This window comes from Sinohyriopsis cumingii, chromosome 5, assembly GCF_028554795.1.
Source record: "Sinohyriopsis cumingii isolate HCF-2022 chromosome 5, ASM2855479v2, whole genome shotgun sequence".
Taxonomy (NCBI): domain Eukaryota; kingdom Metazoa; phylum Mollusca; class Bivalvia; order Unionida; family Unionidae; genus Sinohyriopsis; species Sinohyriopsis cumingii.
The window spans coordinates 87,990,440-88,013,832 of NC_142965.1; the positions used below are offsets into that span (position 1 = coordinate 87,990,440).

General features: G+C 36.2%; 1 protein-coding gene across 1 annotated transcript in view; it reads right to left on the reverse strand.

Annotated features, from left to right (window-relative positions):
- Positions 1–23,393, reverse strand: part of LOC149799696 (voltage-dependent calcium channel subunit alpha-2/delta-1-like) — a 230,274-nt gene that overhangs the window by 24,292 nt on the left and 182,589 nt on the right. The window contains exons 27-33 of the mRNA XM_089959053.1: positions 21,770–21,873; positions 19,788–19,877; positions 16,182–16,354; positions 8,778–8,845; positions 5,440–5,518; positions 2,056–2,117; positions 1,193–1,219 (exon numbers count right to left, since the gene is read on the reverse strand). Of these exons, the coding sequence (XP_089815179.1) occupies positions 1,193–1,219; positions 2,056–2,117; positions 5,440–5,518; positions 8,778–8,845; positions 16,182–16,354; positions 19,788–19,877; positions 21,770–21,873 (603 nt within the window). The remainder of the gene's footprint in view (positions 1–1,192; positions 1,220–2,055; positions 2,118–5,439; positions 5,519–8,777; positions 8,846–16,181; positions 16,355–19,787; positions 19,878–21,769; positions 21,874–23,393) is intronic.

The following is a 23,393-nucleotide window of genomic DNA, read 5'->3' on the forward strand; positions in this document are numbered from 1 at the left end:
CATTGCAACATATGACAATGGCTTCCCAAATTTTCCCAAACTGGATGATCTCAACATAAAGTCTACATTATCTCTGGAATAAATGCAACTGCCAGACACATACACACACAAATATATATAATTTATCACTCATTTGACTCTTAAATGTGTTTATTTGGTTACTTAATTATATTATGTACAAATATAATGATCTGTGATTATTTATCTTTACCCGTGTCTTCAAATCTCAGGCTTGGTCAATGTGGGTATTTGAGAAAGCTTGCCAGTAGCTTCCTATGGGTCTGTGGTTCTTATTGGGGTTTTCCCAGGTTCTTCCTCCACCATTTTTACTGACTGGCATGAACAGTCCATCTTGCACTGAGAAATAGCATTAAATCCACAACACCTGTCTCCTATTGTGCACACTTCAGCTCAGCAAATGCTTTCCCCATGCAAGGCAATGCAAATGAGTTGGATTTATTGAATATGCCATTTGAACCGGTATGTCAATTTTGATTGCTGCTCTTTGAGCAAACTAAGAAAATAACTCAATATTGAGAATACAGAATTTAAATCTCACACAACACAATACATATATGCCAAACTTTATTGTGGTATATTATGGGAGATATGACAAAGAGAAATGACATGACATGCATGCCGTTGCAGTACAGTGGTTAGAATGCCTGACCTGTGACCAAATGGGTGCATATCAGAATTCTATCATCAGATCAGCTTGGGTTATCTATCATGGTGTTTCCTTGGGTACTGCACCTTGCTCATTCAGTCTCAGTACTAAATGCTGTGCCATAAAACACCAAACCACCATAACATATGTGTTGTAAAACACCAAACCACCATACCGTATGTGTTGTAAAACACCAAACCACCATACCATATGTGTTGTAAAACACCAAACCACCATACCATGTGTTGTAAAACACCAAACCACCCAACCGTATGTGTTGTAAAACACCAAACTATCACCATCAACATGACATGCTGCTGTATTACAATACAATTTCCAGAGATTCCATCCAAGTATCAGTCTGGAAAATCTGTATGGGTTTCAGTGAAAATCCTGCCATGGATTGCAGTGGAAATATACAGCGACAGTGGCCATCATTTTGTTGAATACTCTTTTCTTTTTCTGAGAAACTAATCATCTGCCTGGTATAGGAATGACAGAAGGATGAATGATGTGCATACTTACTTGTATAGATTAAAATTATAAAGTGACCTGCAAAGATAAAAAACATGACTTTATTGAAGAAGATGTGTTAAAACTTATGATGCAATCTATACAGAAAATTCCTGGAGAGACAAGGTGAGATTGGTGATGTCAATTCAATGTAACGTTTTCTGACAGCTGTAGCAAGCAGGGACAAAAAATATTGTTTAAACATATTAACAGAATCAACACAAAGCCCTTACTTTACTGAAACTTATTATAGTTTATAGATAGTCATTAAAATCATCCAGTACATTTGGCTGAAACTTGTAATTCTCAAAACAATACTGAGATTTAACATTATAATTAGCATAGACACTTCCCACATATACACATTTATAAGTCTGACTGCAAACAACAAAGACCCTGACTGGTCATTGATTAATGTGACAGAAGATCAGGCTCTATGTTGTATGCTCTACTGACTACTCCTAACAAACTGTGGAGACCCAGATCTGCAGATGATAAGGAGTTATCATTATGAATTATTATTTTATGGAAATGTTATAAAGTAATACAATTTGTTTGAAAATTACAAAATAAACTTGTCTGTTTTCTTATCACTGGTACTAAATATGTATAATTTCATCAGATGATAACTAGCATTGAGCATTAACACAATGTTGTAACCATATTATCAATAACTGCTTGGGGGTCTCTCTTGTTTACTGTTATAGTCATTGAGCAAGAGCTGGTCACTGTGATTTGACACATGGTCATCTTGCCAAATTTATCTTAATATATTTGTGTCTATAAGTGTAGGGCCGCTTAAAACATTTTATTTTCTATGTGCATATATATTATATATATATATATATATATTACTATCATAACTTTAAACTAACCATGTGACTGCAGTTTTCCACCAGTTGAATGTCAAGACCTCATACAGCAGATTAAAAGATGGCTGAAATGTGAAAAGGATTGTCTATATATGTGATACTTCATACATCAGATGAAAAAAGTCTGTAATGTGAAAAGGATTGTCTATATATGTAATACTACATACATCAGATGAAAAAAGTCTGTAATGTGAAAAGGATTGTCTATATATGTAATACTTCATACATCAGATGAAAAAAGTCTGTAATGTGACAAGGATTGTCTATATGTAATACGTCATACATCAGATGAAAAAAGTCTGTAATGTGACAAGGATTGTCTATATATGTAATACTTCATACATCAGATGAAAAAAGTCTGTAATGTGACAAGGATTGTCTATATGTAATACGTCATACATCAGATGAAAAAAGTCTGTAATGTGACAAGGATTGTCCATATATGCAATACCTCATAAAGCAGATTAAAAGATGGTTCAAATGTGAAAGGATCATCTAAATACAGATTAAGGATTGCAGCAATGCAATTTTATTTGGAATATAACAAATACAACATATTATCACAATGGTCACCTAAAAGTCAATGCTTTTCAAACTATCATGATCCCTTTTGCTAGAGTAACCAGTAGAACAAAAAAAAAGACCCTGATCTGCAGGCACAACTCAACTTACAAGTGAGCAAATGTGGATCTATGTTGTTTGTTCTACTGATTACTCCTAATCAACTGTATAGACCTAATCTGCAGGAGCATTACATGATGGCAGATCTTGGTCTGTGTTGCTTGCAGTTTGAATCAAGCTTTAAAAGTGAGTACAGTGCAACCCCGCTATAACGTGAATTCGGATATTCTCCCGAAATTTCTTATATTCATTTGCACATGAAAAAGAATTTTTTTCCACAGTACATGAATCAGTGTATAAAAAATGCATTATCATTATGGGGAAGAGATCGCGTATGAATTTGAATTTAATATGATCGTGGTGTGCTTCCTGAAATTGTAAATACATGGTTGTTTTTTTCTTGTACCGGGAATTTTTCTTCTTCTTTGTTTTAGGTACGAGAAATAGTGTGTAAAAAGTTTATTATCATTCTGGGGAAGGGTTCGCGTATGAATTTTAATATAATATGATAGTGGCATAGCTTCTGAAATTTAACAACACCACCAGGTTCTTGAAGTGTTATGCCAAAATAAACATTTTCGGAAATGCTATTTATTATTGGTCCATGAGTAAAGTCAGTAAGTCGTCCTTGTGATTGTCTTCAAGTAATTCTATATACAATCACTGCTCAAACAATAGCCAACATGTGTTCTTCTCTAACTGCATACACAATCAAACATCAGACAATGCAGTGGTTGATAAAAGATTCTCACAATTTAATAAACATCAAAAAACAAAAGCCACCAACAAGTTTGCTTGGCTTGGCGGTGTTATCAGACACAATCAGTCGACTAGTACAAAATGCCCACTTTATTAGCTGGAAATTGAAAGGGTATGAAATTGTACATATGTTCAGCTTAAAAAAATTTTATTTATAAAAGTGACTCGTGGCCATTGCAGGCCTACTACACTTAGTTATTGGGTTTTATATGTGTATGGGGTGAACTCGTTATTAATTTCCTATTTTTTTTACAAAAAATATTTTACCGTTATCGAAATGCAATTTGTTTTCTGCACTTTGCACAAAAAACAAATTACATTATCATTCTGGGGAAGAGATAGTGTATGAATTCGAGTATAAGACGATACAGAATACGATCGCAGTGTGGTTCCTGAAATTTTAAATATTGTACACCTATTTTTCTCGTACCCAGGAAAATACTTTTTTTAAAGGTACGAGAAATAGTGTGTAAAACATTTATTATCATTTTGGGAAGAGTTCGAGTATGAATTCGAATGTAATATTTGGCTTCTGAAATTTAATAATTTCACCAGGTTCTTTAAGTGTTATGCCAAAATAAACATTATCGGAAATGTTGCTTGTTACTGATCCATGAGTAAAGCCAGTAAGCCGTCTTTGTGATTGTCTTCAATTAATTCTGTATACAGTCGTTCCTCAAACAATAGCCAACGTGTTTCATCTTTAACTGCGTACACAAACAAGCAGCAGCCAATGCAGTGGTTGATAAAAGATTCTCACAATTTAATAAACATCAAAAAACGAAATCCGCCAACATGTTTGTTTGGCCTGGTGGTGTTATTAGATGCAATCAGTTGACTAGTAAATAATGTCCACTTTATTAGCTGGAAAATGAAAGGGTATGAAATTGTACATACGTTCAGCTTTAATTTTTTATATATATAAAAGTGACTCCTGATCATTGCAGGCCTACTGCAATTACTTCTCGGGTTTTACATGGGTATGGTGTTTGTTTATGAACTCGTTATTAATTTCCTATTTTTTTACAAAAAATATTTTTACAGTTATGGGAAAGCTAGTTCACAAATGCAAGTCGTTCTCTGCACTTTGCGCAGTGATTAGTATAGTAGTTTTCACACTTTCTTTCTATATTCACAAAATCTGAAGTAAAAGTTATATGCATGCCGAAAGCATGTGTTGATTGGTAATTATTCTTGTTGTAGTCGTTCAAACGAATAGGTGTACAAGCGTTAATTAATGGAAATTTGCAATGCATAAATATACATGGAAACGCATATGAGAAAACTTTAGCAGTATGAAATTTGTACTGACACCATTCATAGACCCTGGAACATAATGAATGTGCTTCGTCTTTCTTAACCTAATTTTGCTGTTAATTTTTCCCACTGAATTCAGACATATAATGATGTGTAAAGAATTTATTGAATAGTTTACACATGTATGCAATTTTTACAATGCAATTACATATTTTATGGATTAATTTCAAGCCCAGATGGTACGATATCAGATGGCAAGTAAACGGTGCTATAATGCAATATATTAAACGTTGAATTCAGACACAATGATCTGGGAAAAAGTATTGAATATTGTAAGTCTGTGTGCCATTTTTCTATGGAATTACATGTATTATAGATACCTGAATGCCATGATGGCATGATAGTAAACAGTGTTGATACCCTATTCATCATATATATTATGCATGAATACAGTGAGTTGTTCTCTGAAAAAAGTAAAATACTTTAAAACCCCACATTAACGCGACCCCGATATTAATGTGATCCAATTTTGTGGACCCCAATTATCGCGTTATAGCGGGGTTCCACTGTATATATGATAGCCATCACTGAAATTTATCAAGTTAATCAAGACCTAGAGAAAAGTGTTTCCCAACATCGGTAATTATGCACGCAGCAGCAAGTGTAAAGTTCTAAATGTAGAGTCTGAGACTTAATTTCTAACTGTACTGTTATTTTTTTCCATCTAATAACCTAACTTATACAACTTACAATCCTGAAAATGGAAGGTCCTGCACTATTATCACTATTTGTGGAATCACAGAGACCCTGGTAGTCATACTGCTCCAACCTGTGCACATAAAGAGACAGATATCATAAGATTAAAAAGATCACAATTAGAGTATTAGTGATAAAGGGGTGCTAAATTTGTATTAAGCTGAGGAAATGCATCCCCCCTGAATTTCTCACTCTTTGACTTTTCCTCAAAACACAAGCTTTACACATAAACTGAAACACTACTGCAATATCCCAGGTGCAGCCCCTGTACAGTAGTCTACCATTCTAAGAGATGATACAGAATTATATTAATACCATCTATGCAAACATATACACACAAATGCATTCACAAACACACAAATACTATTTTCCTCCTTTGCCGGTCCAGGTATCTGACAGTTTTGTGTCCAAGTTATATTAACTCAAGCGATAGGCAAGTTCAATACTTATCATCAAAATGATCTTGACATCAAGTCTGAATGGCGCTAACAAAATAAATAGAATATGACTATAGAATTAAAGGTGGAATATCTATCTAGAGCTCATGCAAAAACAAGCAGGAAATATCTCCATATCAACAAGTGTAAGAACCAAGTTTCACTAGATTTTAGAAACTGGAAACTTTAGTTCTTACTAGTTCACAATCTATAATTTCAGACAATGATTAACTGGTAAATGGTTTGATTAATATATTACAGTTAACCAGTTTAGAAATTTACAAACCATTTCAGATCTAACTGCCACAACCCAAATTAAAAGCCAAATAACCAATTTTTGAAGGCAGTAGAATCTTACCCAATCCACACTCAAGTACACATAAAAATGTACAACCATGAAAATAAATTCATGTATATCATTCCTGGATCTAAGACAATTTTGATCGATTCATCAATTTGAAACAGTGGACTTCCTTAAACTTGTCCTTGATTGTTTTGTGGGTATTTGAATCCTTCTAGAAAATTCTGGCAAATGTTATAATTTAGCCAACTGTGTACGGTCAATTCACAGCAATTTATTCTCTTAACAGGAGACCAAAGTGGGTCTAATATCACTTCAACTGTCATTCAGAGGGCTAAATGAAGTCATATGGCAGGTGTCATGAGATGAAAGGCACTTATGTTAGATAATTTCCTATTTGGTAGAAATGTTAACTAGATTGCTATTTTGATTATCTTCAGCATTACGTCATTGTTTACTGTCATGTTAAGGCAGTATTTACAAGAAAGGCATTCATCAATAGCTTTTATATATTAATAACAACTGCCATACTTTATGGGAAGTATTATTTTTAGATTCCTCACAAATGGGATATGGAAGCCATGCTATTGCTAGGGGAGCCTTGCCAGACACAACTTTGATAAAACAAGCCCTAAAAAAATCCATTTATATCAAGTTTTACAACAATTGGCAGCCCATTCTGGAAAAATTTTCCATATAAATACTATGGAAGCCACACCTGTAAGAGGGAGATATGCCAGACACAATCTCAACTGATCATGTCCTAAGAGACACTTCTACTAAGTTTGACTAGAACTGCCTCGGATGTTTTTGAAAAGTAATTGTTCCACATATATAAGGTAGTCAAAAATTGCTAGTGGAACCACCCTAAACAAACGTTGATAGTGCATTTCCTAACCTTCCTGGCAAGCCTGATAGAAAACTTCTTTTGATGCTTTTAGAAAAGTAGAAAAATGGTTTTCCATGTATGTGATAAGAACATCACTTTTGACAGTAAAGCTCTCTTGGACACAATTTTGAGAGACAATGTCATAAGAAACACTCTAAAGTATGCAATAGATGATCCTGAGTGAGCCATACTCAACTGGCCTTCTGAAAGGATGAAAGAAGACGTGCACTAAGCCCCCTCAAATTGGAAATTTAAACAAACTGTCATCTTTGGAGACTGCACCTGCCAGGGGACATCAGACATGAGCCAAACAAGGTTGTCCCATCTGATGTGAAACTTCAGTATTAGCTGTTTCAAGGGGACAAGTTTCAGCCTCCATGGGAACAATAAAATCCTACGCAATGGTCTAAAAAGAATTCAACCTTGGAAAATAAGCCAACTACTGCATTGAGCAAAACCAGTTGGTAAATTAATTCTCAGGCTAAGAGAATATCCTGTGTAAGAATTACAGCCACCGTTGAACTGGACTTTAATGGACTTTCCGGTGGGAGACCCAACTGTGGAAGAAGTCTGAATGCTGGTTTGCCCGTCTCGATTAATAAGTCAAATGATGCCAGAACTTTAGACTAGGCTGATGATGAAAGAGTACGACAGAATTCCAGCAACACTAAGCAAACAACTTCCTCGACTGGTGCTCAAAAGGCCGTCTTTCCTTTTCATAGAGACATATAGTAAAAATGATGGAGCTTGTGACCATACATCACCTCTAGTTGACTGGGTGAAGCCCAACGCCTCCTGTGCCATCTGAGATGAAACTAGCAAGAACTGCCTAATGGGGCAGCTCACAATGCTTGCAGAACAGCACAACTAGGATACAGTCCCTTCCAAATGTGTTCACTAAGCATGTGTTCCCTATGAGTGGCAAAGGAGTCAGAAAGCAGTGAATCCATGTTCCATGTGTATAGAGGCACTAAACTGGGTGAGTGACATGTCGCACTCTGATTGGTATAATCTTTTGGCTTATATGGTTAAGATAGACTGTGGTGGTGACCTGCTGCAATTTGAGATATATGGCAGAGATCAGTCATGACAGGATAGTGCAATTTAGTTTGCATGATGTTCTCCAATTCTGTGTTGGTGTGTAATTGGGGATATTTGATATAAAAAACACTGGACCCTATATCTGAGGTGTAAGATATTATCCTAACAGGCTTGCTTTGATTTTGACCTCACTGAAATATAGTTGATAAAGACCACTAGCCGTGGAACCCATGCAGTATGTGACATATTGGTTTTGCCAAGAAAGATTTGTCAGGTTAACGTGGCATCAATGGAGCAAGAGTTGTCTCTCTTGCTGACTTGTATTACTTCTTGGCAGATGAGCTTACTGAGGTGTAATAACCTTCAAAAAGTAAATCATTCACATCATTGATATCAGCATATACTAACGGCATCCTTATCCTTCAAGGTGCACTTCTGTGCCTTCAGCCTCTTGCCTCCAGTACTACAACCCACTGAAATATTGACCAAGTGGTGCATATACAACTCACTGAACATCTTGTCATTTGTGTATTTTGACCTGGAAATAAATTAAATGTAACCCAAAGTAGGTGACATTCATTGGTCTTAATACTCAATTTGGAAAAAGCTATCTTCTGACAGTCATCATGAAACTTTAAATGATTGGGCCCAAACTCAAACTCACCTGTCATATGTTCTGTTGTATAGCTCAATCATTATATGTGGATCCACAATACCAAAGAACCGACCAACCTATAAATAAACAAGGAGAATTTAATTCATTCTAGCTCAATAAATATTCTGTACTGCTCTTCATTTGTGCAACTTAATATAGCCTTCAAGAAGTCCAACTTTATTTCTCTGCCAACCCCATTATCTTTCTTTGTTGAAACTTTTGCCAACTATTATATATAATGATATCAGAACAATCATGACAGACAAATCATTTTTCTACCATAATAGTTCTATTCTATTTAGTTACTAAATCTACAATTTTACATGGGTTGAAAAATGACTCGATTTAAAAGAATTCCAGAAAACCTGAAGGCTGACTGCAATTCCAAATTCCACTTTGTTCTATTCTACTGCCTAGCAAATATTTTGGCAATTGCCGATAGAGAACAGTTTTCTGTATATGACTATATAAGAAGTGTCATAAATACATACACCATTTATATTCAATCTGTAAAAATATTTTCTAATAAAGGTCATTTTCTAAAGATATATGAAGGCATTATGTTAGGTATTTTGTGTGAAGTACCATTCCTATGCAACAGTAACCAATACTGAACATGAAGTTACAGACACCTGTAATAGGTTAATTTTGGCATTCTGCATTTTGTTTGCATTCCATTCTTGTCTGCATTTCATCTATCACCATGATTTTGATCAATGGTCTCAAAAAATGTTTCCCAGTGTTGAATTTATTGCTTTCATCCATCATTTCCTTTTGTTTTCACTAGTTTGGGATGACATGGAAATGCATTAATTAGAAGCTGGGCTTTCCTTTTTATTTTTATTTTAGAACAGCATTAAAGGGAGAGAACTACAGTACTCATACCTTATTAAAAACAAGTTTGAAAATACATAAATGAATTTACGATAACAAAATACAATTGTACCTTCAAAAGGTGTAATAATAAAGTTGTTGAGTATTTGTTTGCCAATTTTAGTTCATTAAAAAAATAGAAACAACCATCAGTGCTGATGTCATCACATCAATGATGATTGTATTTTATGTCTGCCTTGACAATGAACAGTAAATTTTTAAGTAACTTATACTTATCCTATCACATTACATTAGGAAAATCAGCCTGCTACCTCACAAATCCAGCCCTACTTCAAGAGGAAAATCATCTTATCCTGTCTATTTTAAATAGACAAAGGCAGTAACTCTTGCCCATTTCCTCCCCTTGATACCACAACGTGTTGCCAATTTTAAGCTAAGCAAGATACTAACAAGAATGCTTGCATGCTTGTGGTTTGGAGGGCTTTTTTAAGTAACATGATTGGGTAAGTTTTCTCAGAGAAACAAAATTTACTTAAAATTTTCCTTTCTCCCTGTAATACATTCCCAGTCACATTACATTAAGAGAATAAGTAAGAGAAAGAAGGGATGCTGAGCATCCAACCTCTACCTTGGGTATCCTTCTTAGGGTGAATAGATGGACTCCACATGTGAAAGACAAACATGTTTTGCATGATAGAAACTTTAGCAAAGTGTTGGCTCAAACCTACCTAAGTTGAGCCATGTTAGAACATAGGATGGATTCCATTTGGGAAACAGGTTATGGATTTTGATCAATGAAGCTCAAAATTGGCCCAATGTCATATCAGCGATCAGAATATGTTCAACATCATAGATTGGTAGCCTTTGATAGTGATTGGGGGCAAATGTTTCTTCTCAATAGTCAGAGAAAAAAGTCGGCCAGTTGATCAATTGAGGCACTCAAAGGGATGGTGTGATGGCTCTGGCACCAGTCCCTAAACAGGAGCCACTTCCTCTCATAAGCTGTCTGAGTGGAGGAACATTACTGCACAAGAATCTCTCCCTAATTGAAGGTTTGTCTTGCAAGGTTATCCTGATAAGAGCAAAGTGTGTAGAAGATGGTCCTGACAATCATGGAACATCCTTGACCGTGGTTAAATAAGAAGATTCTGGGTTGGCCAGGATCTTCCTGGGAAGATCCATCACTAGATCGAGTCGATTGGTGACCCAGGATTTGTCCCACCTAAGTAGGGCGATCAGAATCATCTTACAATTCTGACCCCTCCCAACTGATTGAAATCCACGAGATGATGGTCGGCAGCTTCTGATTCTACCTCGTCGCAAACAAATCAATCATTGGGCAAGCTTACCTCTCCTGGATAGAGTGTCAACCAAGACAGTGAGTTTGCCAGAAATGTGTCTGACTTGTACGTTGATATGGAGATTGTTGCACTAACCTAGAAACTGCCAAATCAGGACTCACAAATTGAGTGATTTGAGGACAACTACTGAGTTGTTGGACATGATGAGGACCAGTTTGCCTGAGTGTCAATCTTCCCAGAAGTGAAAGGCCTTGATGACAACCTTCATTTTGAGGATGTTGATGTGCAGGGGCCATAGTGAAGCCAGGCATCAGACTGTGTGCACTGGCATCAACACATACCATTATTTCTGCTTGGGGCTTCTCCAGCAGGATTCCTATGGTCAGCCAACCTGAACTGCACCAAAGATGCAGGAATGAATCACGTGCATGACCATGATTGTTTGATTGAGGGGATTTGAAATGGTTTACCACCGTGCTTGCTTAGTCCTAGTAAAAAAGACAGCTGTGCGAGATCAAGTCTGCTGCCACACTGAATAAGCTGGGAAGTTACAAGAACTCTCCTGCTGAAATCAAGTCCTATTGCAAATGGACCCAACGAGTTTGATGATTCTGATTACGTGAACACGAGGAAGTCGCACCAGATTGTGGTTGGTTAAAAAAAAATTCCATATTTAGATGGACAAAATTCTGGGATGGACAGAGGTCTGACTTTTCCCAATTCACTAGAATGCCTGGATGATATAAAAGAGAGAATAAATCATTCTTGCCTTGGGATACGATAGAACATACCATATATTTCTGCAGGATGTCATCCAGGTACACTGGCATTGTTTCAGATGACATTGATCAGAACTAGGTGAGGATGTAATCAATAATAATGGCAAAAAACCAACAGCTATGTTGAGGCCAATGGGAGAACTTCAGACTGATAAATTGTGTCACGGTAAGCAAAAGTGAGAAAATGTTCATGACACGTGGTGGATAGAGATGTGAAAATATGCATCAGTCAAATCAAGACTGACTGCATATGTTTCCAGATGAACGGAAAGGCAGATTGAACTTGTCATCTCCATTTTGAATTTTGGAGGCACAATCAAATGGTAGAAGCATCTCAAGTTGATGATGGGCCTCAACTGCTGTTTGCTTTCTGGAAAAGAAATAGCCTTGAATAAAACCCCAGGGATTGTGTTTTTTGTACAAACTCCACTTCCCTTTTTCTTTTTGAAGAGTGATCATATTTCCTGTTGTAGAAAGGCATCCTTCTCCCGATTTGATGGTGTATCTGTGAAGAGGGGTGAGGGGAAGGGAGAAAATTGTTCCTGAACAAAACCCTAAGCCCTTCCGAATGACCTGAATCACTCCCAACCCAGTTCTAAGGGAAAAGGGAGATAAAGCAAGCTCAAAATTCAGTTTCTTACCACCTCTGTAAAACTGCTTCTTAGGGACCAATATTAATCCATATGTGAATGAAGAATCCCCTGCCCCGAGGCCACTTAACATCCCTTCACACTGGCAGGGCTTTGGGTCTTGTTCATGAACAAAACCTGAAGTCCTTCCAAATGACCTGGATCACCTCCAACCCCCATTATGCGGGTAAAGGGAGATCCAGTGTGCTCAAAATCTGGTTTCTTACTGTCTCTGTACAACTGCTTCCTATGGATCAATATTGGTGCACACTAGACTGAGAAGATCCCCTATTCTGAGGCCACTTAACATCCCTTCACACTGGTAGGGCTACGGGGTTCTGATGCATTAAGTCAAGCCAACTGGAGAAGGAACCAGAGGGATGTCATCTCTTCCTCCTCATCTACCAATTCTTATGAGTAACAGTAGGGGGTGGAGGGCATTCTGAAGTAGCCAATACCTTATAAATATTTTCAATGGCAGTTTGAAAGCTAAACTTCAGTGTGTTCCATGGTCCAACCTGAGTATGATGTAAAGGAATGTGGCTTTGAAGGAGTGCATTAAGGCTCATACTAGGTGTACTTGAAGCTCTGGAGAAGATACAGCAGGTGGCATGAAGACTCAATTCCATCCCCATGAAAACATCACTAGCTCTCCAGTGTGGATAAGTAGTGAACATATGGAATTCCGGCATTGCCAGATGGTTTGCCCAGTGAATGGTCAAGCTTGGAAGGCAGTGGTATAAAATATGGCCTGGCTATCACTGGTACTGGACACTGCAAAGGCCTGCATTATGTGATGGCAGATCTGAGTGTGCAGTTTGCAGTTAGACTCGTCTTATACACGAGTAAACATGGTATGATTGTTACGATTTTTATTTAGGACCTATGTTGATAGAGTCATCACTCTAGGAGTAGTAGAGATTACATTTTCAAGATTACTACCATTGTGGCCACAGTAAATGTCACTTGCATCATTTTCATGTAGGACCAACTAGACACCATAAGAAATTTTCTGATGAAAACTCCATGTCACAGAAACTTTCTGCTTATAAGAGGTAGCATGAACAAGATTTTCACAATGGCTTCCATTGTGGCATTAACACCATTTTAATTCTGAAGTGACAAGACATTATAAGGAATCTTCTGATAAAAACACAATGTTGGAAAATGACTTCCCATTTTGGAGGACTAAGAATAACAAGATTTTCAAGATGGCTGCCAAGGTGGCCATACTGGATTTCAGATTTGCACCATTTCCATTTAGGACTAATGTGACATCGTATGAATTCTTTTGGCAAAAGTTCACTGTCAATAAGACCAGACATCTAGATAATGTAGCTACAATATCTGCTAGAACCAGTTTAGGACCAACTAGACATGATACAAAGTCTTCTGGTGAAAATCACATGTCAATTACGACCTTATAAATATTGTTCTCAAGTAATAGTGACAAGATTTTCAACATAGCTGCTGTGTTGGCCATATTGGACCAAAGATCATCACCATTTTCATTTACGATCAACTAGCCATTATAAGAATTCTGGTGAAAATCCCATTTCAGTAAGATGTTCTGTTCAGAAGGAATAGAGATAACATGATTTTTAAGATAGCCATTGTGTTGGCCATAAGACATCAGGTCAGCATCAATTTCTTTTAGGACCAACTAGACATCATAATATGTCTTCTGGTGTGAGCCCCATATCAATTCATGACATTCTGCTCAGGAGTAGTAATAACAAGATTTAAAAGATGGTTGCTGTGGAAGCCATATTTGACATCAAGTTGCACTGTTTTTGCACGGGCCAAACAACATCAAATAGAAGTCTTTCCAGTGTCCAAGCAGCACCATTTTAATTTAGGATGAGCTGGACCAGGGCAAGAATGAGAGTAAAGTTTCATGTCAATCCTCTAAGTAGTTTCAAAGTAGTAGCAGTAACAGAATTGTGCTAGGCTTGTCTGGTTTATAATCCACTCTCAAACAACTCAGAACCACTTGCAAATTTTGCATCTACTTTAGGACAGATCAACTGATTCTGTAAAACAGGAAACTTATCCTCTGAAATCTAACCACCTCCTAATTTTGATGCCTTTTTCCTATGATGAATTAATAATCCTAATGATAAGGTTTTAAATGCAGTACAATACTACTGTTACTACTAACAATGTACTCCCTCCCTATGAGGCCTTCATTATAACACTGCTCCTGTTATATGGCCCTTCATTATAAAACTGTTCCTACTATAAATACCATCATTATAAAACTGTTCATGTTACAAGGCATTTCATTAATAACACTGCTCCTGCTATAAAGCCCTTTGTGATACAGTGTTCACGCTATAAGACCCTTCATTAATAACACTGCTCCTGCTATAAAGCCCTTTATGATAACAGTGTTCACGCTATAACGCCCTTCATTAATATCACTGCTCCTGCTATAAAGCCCTTTGTGAAAACAGTGTTCATGCTATAAGGTCCTTCATTAATAACACTGCTCCTGCTATAAAGCCCTTTGTGATAACAGTGTTCACGCTATAAGGCCCTTCATTAATAACACTGCTCCTGCTATAATGCCCTTCATAATAACAGTGTTCATGCTCTAAGGCCCTTCATTATAACACTGTTCTTGTGATAAGGCAGGTATGGTTATGGATAACATTTTAATACATATACTTCATTCTGAGGTGGTTACACTAAGGTTATATAGCTACCATAGTAGACCTGCAAACATAGCAAGACCTTCTCAGCAAGGCAGTCAACATTCCTCCAAAAGTCTGACCACTTTTCACCAAGGTGTAATGAAACATCATGTCCTCATGTAGTCAATGTGAAAACATACATTTAAAAGCTTACAAGTGTCATCTGAGACTAACTCTGTGAAGGCAAACATTATGTTCAACTGAAGTACACTTAGACCTTAATTATCTCAAGTACAGTTCAGAAACTGCTGTTCAAAAGGCTTCTTCCTACATCTCTCAACTTCATGTAATCTTCAGGTTTGTTTTGCTCATGTTTATTTTTAAATTTCAACATGGCAATCGTCACTCCTACCATGAGACATACCTGAAATCAACATATGTCCATGAAAAACAATTGTTGCATGTCTGATTGTTCCTTTTGATAATTCTGTTGTTCCTTTTGATAATTCTGTGCTGTTTAACTGACACTATGTGCAGTTTTAGTTATTTTATGACTTTTGCATCAAAAGAAGGTTAGTATATGAACGTGATTTCGATGAAGGTACAGAATCTTTAAATTTTTTCCACGTCTTTCAGTTTGTTTCATGACTGTTGAACAAATTAATCTCTTTAACATCTCTAATTTTACAAGAATATTTGTAAAAGCCTTATATACAGCCCAATCATTTTCCTTTAAATTGCTTTCTCATGCAGAATTTCCCAGCATATATGAATGTTGGGATATCATCCTTAATCTACTTCTAAGAAACTGATGTGATTCTACATTATTTGTAAGATAAATGCTGATCAACTGTATGCATTAACAATTCATAAACTGTTAACCACATAATTTATATCATAATTCCTAATTCTGTTCCAAGACTTATGAAATTGCGACACCTAATATTTATATAAGTGCTTTGCTTAATTTTGTTCCTATTCCTGAATGAATATACCAATGAGACTAATCTCCAGGGCAAACAACTCCAGAATCAAGATACATGTATGTATAGACGAGTGTGTGGTCACCTCTTATTACATTCTGCAGTAAGAGTTGAGGGTGTGTGTACACTGGGCCTAGATCAGACTTGACTGCACACTGCATATTATCAGGGCCTGTGAAATTAACCTGGGATCAAAGTGGTGTGAAACATGTATATTTATAATGAACATCACAGGTTTTAGAATGGCTTACATCACCCAGCTTGTCGTCCTGATTGGTGGTTATAATGAATGCTCCATCATCGAGAAGGTAGCAGATCAGAAATTCTGAGGTATTGCAGTTCAGCTCTTGTCCACTTGCACTATTTAGAGACGCATCCTGCATGAGATTACGAACACTCTCATGGGTGAAGACAGCTCCAGCAACTAGATGTAGCAAAGATCCAGAATGAAAAAAAAAGCCTACTGAACATATGTATTTATATGTGTGTGTGTGTCTCTCTCTCTCTCTTTATTTCTATACAAATCTGTCTTGCTTTTAGTCAATCTAGCAAGAATGCAAAGAGATTGTTAAACTTCTATTACTTTATATAAATGGCAAAATCGGACATCTAAAGCCTTAAAAGTCTGATTCTCTTCATTCATACAGCCCTGCATGCATTGGATAGTAAAGCCATGCATATATGTATGTTCTATAGTTGTCTTTAGATTTATGACCGTAAATCCATAAGGAAAAATATAAGAATATTAAGATATAATAATAATACTACTTCTACTACTACTAATAATAATTGTAATAATAATAATTATAAAAATATATTTTATTCAGTAATTTAGGCCAACTGCCCATATTACAAAATACAAGTAAACAGTTGCTATAGAATCCAATCAAACTGCCTGAACTGCCGAATAATTATTCATATGCATATGCTCTTTAACAACCTGTCCAATTCTGCAAGCATATAACTTTCACACAAATTTACAGGACCTTTGAATGTCAAAATGTAATTCTTTTAAACAACAGCAAAGATAGCAAATTAAACTTCTTACAGAAGCCCATTTGTACATAACCTAGCTCCATCTGCAGATGAGTAATTTTTGTATTTCAACCCCAAAAGGCCATTCTATTAATGAAACATCTCTATACTGGCCACCTAAAAGAAACTCTTATTTCCAGTGTCCAAATTTGTTTTGATAAAATCTTGGAAATGACCTGTGATAGGTCTTCCTTTAGCATGTCATATATATGCAATAGTTAGACAAATAGTAGCAAGACGGGACAAGGATTTTGCCAACTCAGTCTAACCTGGAAGCAGTGTTATGATTCTGCATTTACAGGCAAGACAGAATTTGCTACCATATATGGTTACAAAGGACATGTAGCAATATATTCTACCATATTTGCAGTTGAATACTGATCATATCTATATATGGATTTCAGAATCTCAACATGCACTTTTGATCAAAATTTCAACAAGACAAGACCTTAACATTATTGGTAACAATATCTGTGATGGCCACGGTTACTACTGCCAGAAGAGTGATGTCTTTATCCTGCCACTCAAGGCAAGACAAGAGTACCAGGGAACTCATTCGCCTCTGGTGATTTTTACGACTAAGACTTGACCAGGAATTGGACAACTCAAAATATTCCACCAGTACTTACCTGGATTGGAGACTTTCATGTCATGTTACATAACCTTTTATTTTTCTTTCATATTCTATATAAAACTGGGAGGTGAGCTGCATATAAAAACCTAGATGCCGAGTAAAAATTTCTAAAATGTCCTTAATTGCAGAAAAAGACATTCTTTAAGCTCTATGATGTGTAAAAACCATTATATCATTTAAAGTTGACACCAGGCTTTCCATGTTACTGGTAAACTTGTGTGCAAAGTTGTATGAATATATTAAATCTAAACAAAGCTTCTAGCCACTGATTATTAAAAAGCTTATTGGTGTGGTCCCTCTCAGACTTGCATCATAGAAGGGATCCCCTATATCTGAAAGTTAAAGGATTTGACTATGTATTTTTGTTTTCCCCCAACGTGTGTTGTTTGTATTACTTTCATTAGAATTTCGATTTAATTAATTTTGAACTAGGGTTTTTACACCACCCTACTCTAGTAGTGTTTAGAATCTTCTTGACCCTGGCTGGTCTTGTAGTTTCATTACAGAGAGTGATACTTGCCAGGAATCAGTGTTATCTGGTGTTTGCTACATGTGTCTGCTATTTGTTTTGTAAGTTTTCCCTTGTTTTTTTGTACAGACTGGCTCTTAGAGATCAAATTCTTTGAGTTGTTGCTTAATTAGCAGTTCTGTTATGGCTCAGGTAGTTCAGTGGTGACAATTCGTGTCAGTACCATGCTTCCCAGTTTGTTGGAACCTATAGTACAATTTAGTGTATATACTTGTGTAGGAGGGAAGATAGAAGAGGTGTCTGATAAAATGTTCACATGTTAATCGTGTGCATGTTGTGTGTATATACCTCATATCGGTTACTAGTTTGTTCAGTGTTTCTGTTTTTGTGATGTTCTTGTTGATGGCCCGGCTTTTGGGGAGATCCGGTATGACCTGTACTACCACACATAAGTCCCGTAGCATAGGTATCGTACCATTATATGCTCCTTACTCAGCATGGCCATTATCTTGTCCCTTGTATATGTAGCTGATGTTTTATTGGTGTTTGATAATGTGTTAGTTATACAAGGTATGTGTTTAGAAAGCTTGTCAATTAAAAAAAAAAAAAAACCATAAGGACCTCTAAGGTATATTAGTTTTAAATTTGCTTTAAAAGTAATTATTATTTTAGCAGTCTTCTCTTGCTATCTTCATTATGGAATTAATAAGTTATTAATTCATTATAGATTTTTCTATCATTTATATTATTTGTAAAAATGAGTTGCTTATCATCTATACTACATTATATTCATTTCTAATTTTATTCTTTAGCACTTGTTTTTCTGTTTCCATTTTTGGGCATCTAAGTATTAAGTGATTTTTTAAAAAAAATCTACCTGATTGCCGTATAGCCTACAACGTGGTATATAACTTATAGTGTGCCACTTACAATTTGCCTCTTGAAACCAGCCTCTCCTGTTCACCACTTATTATGCAGGTACAGGAATAGCCTACTTTGTACAGCGGCCGATCATATACCTGATTATTAAAAAGCGGGCTTCAAAAAAAGCAGCAGGTCCACTAAGGCTAGCAAATTTACCTTTGGACTATTTAAGTAGCCTTAATGCACTGTCAAATTTTGAAATGTTAACCAGTTTCGTTTCAAGGAATAGTAACTCTTGGGTTGATAAATGAATTTTTAATACTAATTAGTTCTTGTGCCAACCAAAACAAAATTATATACAAGGCCCTGAGTGTCCAAGTGGTCTAAAGTGATCACTGCCTTCTCACCTCTGTCTGCGTGAGTTTGAGTCTTGGGTTTGGTCAATGTGGGTATGTGAGAAAGCTTGCCAGTAGCTTCTCATGGGTCCATGGTTCTTTCCTGGGTATTCCCGGGTTCTTCCTCCACCATTTATACTAGATGCCATGTATAGCCTATCTTGTGCTGAAAAATGGCATCAAACCCTACAACAACAACAACAACAACATATACACATATAATTCAAATACTGAAAACAAAAAGATTATACCTAAAAGTCATAGATAATAAAAATACTAAAGATGACACTGATATCTACTGTGGGTGAGGTAAACAAATGTCAACAGCTAATGATTATTTTTCTACATGCCAAATCAAAGTAATATCTTGATCAACTACTAATACTGAAGCTGCTAATGAGATATCTAGAATTTTTCACTCCATCACTATCACAATGAAAATACTGTATGAATGCATCACCTGCTATCTTGTAATTTTTGTCCTCTAAGCTAACTGCTTTGACAACAGTGATGTATGGAGCTGTACCATTAGGATCAAACTGACTGGCATCTGCAATGAAGAAATGATTGCATCTTAAGTAAATTAAAACATTTTATTTGGACCATCATTATATTTATATGAAGGGATATATAAACAGATTGTCAGTGTTGTGGGCTTTCTGGAGAAAAATAAAGCAAAGGTACTGGGAGGAAAAAAAGCAATGTATCTAAAGTGACATCAATCAATGTATTCTTCTGATATAACCATTAATAGGGTTAAATTAAATCAATACATTCATGCTTATTTGCGATATCATGCTAACAAACCAGTACAGCTAAAATGTTAAGATGATTAACTGTAAAATCAATGACAGTGCTGAGGGTTGTTCCATTTAAACATACATGGTATCCAGGGAAGGCAGTGTTTTTTTTTAAAAATATATATGTCAGGGTACTTTGATTGCATACAGTTCATATTAAAATGAAAAGAAAATTCAAACTACATCTATGGGAGCACCCCATATTAAAAGCGCTTTCCCTGGGTCCCAGGTATGTTTGAGTGGAACAGCCCTGACTATGAACTTGTCCATTGGTATTCAAGTAAACACCAAGTTTGGTCAAATTTCAATCTGTGTAGGGGATGTGGCCATGACAATTTTTTCAAGACCATCACCATGCCAGCCATACTGCATGCCAGATCAGCATCATTTTCATTTAGGACCAACCTGACATGATCAAAAGTCTTTTGAAGTCAATGCAGCTATGGATATCTATTTAAGAGAGAAGCAGCACCAGTAAACCTTGGTGGCCACATTAGAGTCAATTCAGCACCATTTTCCTTTAGTACTATGCCAACATGAAAACAAAAAAATGTATAAATACAGCTGTCCATTCACTGATAGGATGTTTAAGGCCACCAAGATGGCCACATAGGATGCCCAAGGGCCATTATTTTCAACAGGACCAACTAGACGTGATAAGAACTTTTTCAGCCAAAATTCCATGTCAGTATGACAACTTGTTCATAAGTAGTAAAGATAATAAGATTTTCAAGATGACTGCCATGGTGGCCATACCAGAAGTCCAACAGGCACCATTTCCATTTCGGCTCCACTAAATCCAGGACTAAACGTGTTTTTACAGTTTCTTGGAAACAAAGTTTCCTCGCAACAGAATAGGAGAAGTAGCGATAAAATACTTGTGCTAATTGATGCCAGACAGAGAAAAGATTACGGACAAGAGGTGATCATATCAGCTCTGTTGGTCTATGACCATTATACCTAAAAACTGTTAGTCCTAGATCCTTGAGATAAAACCTTGACTGTGATACACAAGATGTCATCAAATTGAAAGGCACCTGCAAATTACTGGGTGGAAATTGACCAAACCTGGTAATATACACAAGTTTTCCATGGTAACTTGAATAATCAATAAGCCATAATGAACAGTTGTTAATAAATTACCTTCCATGGCAAATCCTGATTCTTTTTATTTATATATTTGTTCCTTCCCAACAACCATTACCCAAGGGTCATAACCTGAAATCCATTATATATATTAGGTTCCATCCAGCTATCATTGAATTTATATCTGGCAAAAACATTTCAACAAATGTCACAAAATTTAATTTTTAATCATAATTTTACCTTTGAATCCTTCCAGTGACCCAAGGGAAGGGAGCCAAAAATTATATTCCTTTAAAAGATGGTTACCATATATAAAAATCACATTTATTACCAAGTTTAGCAAATTTCAATCCAGGATAAAACAGTGCAGGAGGGGAAATTGATATGGACAGAAGAAATAAATGAAGGTTATCAAAACATCACTAATAAATATAATAAAGTGTTGGGCTAAAAGCAATGGAAATATCAAGACTGATAACTATGATAATGTAAAGCAGTATGGTCTCAACATGGATAACGAGATTCATTCTGGAGTAGTTAAATATAGCAGACAAACCTTTTGAGTATGGTACACTGAACAAGAAATCTGGTGAATCAATGGCTCTTCTGAAGTATTCTGCATCCCATAGATTTCTCTGGCCCTCAAATTCATCTGCCAAGCTGTAAGAGTAATATCAGCATATAAATGCAATCATACCATTTCTTGCTTATGGCAAACCAACACGTAATGTATACCACCGTAACATGTCTTACTTATGGCAAACCAATATGTAATGTATACCACCATAGCATTTCTTGCTTATGGCAAACCAACATGTAATGTATACCACTATACTATGTCTTACTTATGGCAAACCAACATGTAATGTATACCACCATACCATGTCTTGCTTATGGCAAACCAATATGTAATGTATACCACCATACCATGTCTTACTTATGGCAAACCAACATGTAATGTATACCACCATACCATGTCTTACTTATGGCAAACCAACATGTAATGTATACCACCATACCATGTCTTGCTTATGGCAAACCAATATGTAATGTATACCACCATACCATGTCTTGCTTATAACAAACCAACATGTAATGTATACCACTATACCATGTCTTACTTATGGCAAACTAACCTGTAATGTATACCGTGTGTTGCTTATGGCAAACCAACATGTAATGTATACCACTATACTATGTCTTACTTATGGCAAACCAACATGCAATGTACACCACCATACCATGTCTTACTTATGGCAAACCAATATGTAATGTATACCACCATACCATGTCTTACTTATGGCAAACCAATATGTAATGTATACCACCGTACCATGTCTTACTTATGGCAAACCAATATGTAATGTATACCACAGTACCATGTCTTACTTATGGCAAACCAATATGTAATGTATACCACCATACCATGTCTTACTTATGGCAAACCAATATGTAATGTATACCACCATACCATGTCTTACTTATGGCAAACCAATATGTAATGTATACCACCGTACCATGTCTTACTTATGGCAAACCAATATGTAATGTATACCACCACAGCATTTCTTGCTTATGGCAAACCAATATGTAATGTATACCACTATACCATGTCTTACTTATGGCAAACCAACATGTAATGTATACCACCATACCATGTCTTGCTTATGGCAAACCAATATGTAATGTATACCACTATACCATGTCTTACTTATGGCAAACCAACATGTAATGTATACCGTGTCTTACTTATGGCAAACCAACATGTAATGTATACCACCATACCATGTCTTACTTATGGCAAACCAACATGTAATGTATACCACTATACCATGTCTTACTTATGGCAAACTAACCTGTAATGTATACCGTGTCTTACTTATGGCAAACCAACATGTAATGTATACCACCATACCATGTCTTACTTATGGCAAACCAATATGTAATGTATACCACCATACCATGTCTTACTTATGGCAAACTAACCTGTAATGTATACCGTGTCTTGCTTATGGCAAACAAACATGTACTGTATACCACTATACTATGTCTTACTTATGGCAAACCAACATGTAATGTATACCACCATACCATGTCTTACTCATGGCAAACCAACATGTAATGTATACCACCATACCATGTCTTACTTATGGCAAACCAACATGTAATGTATACCACCA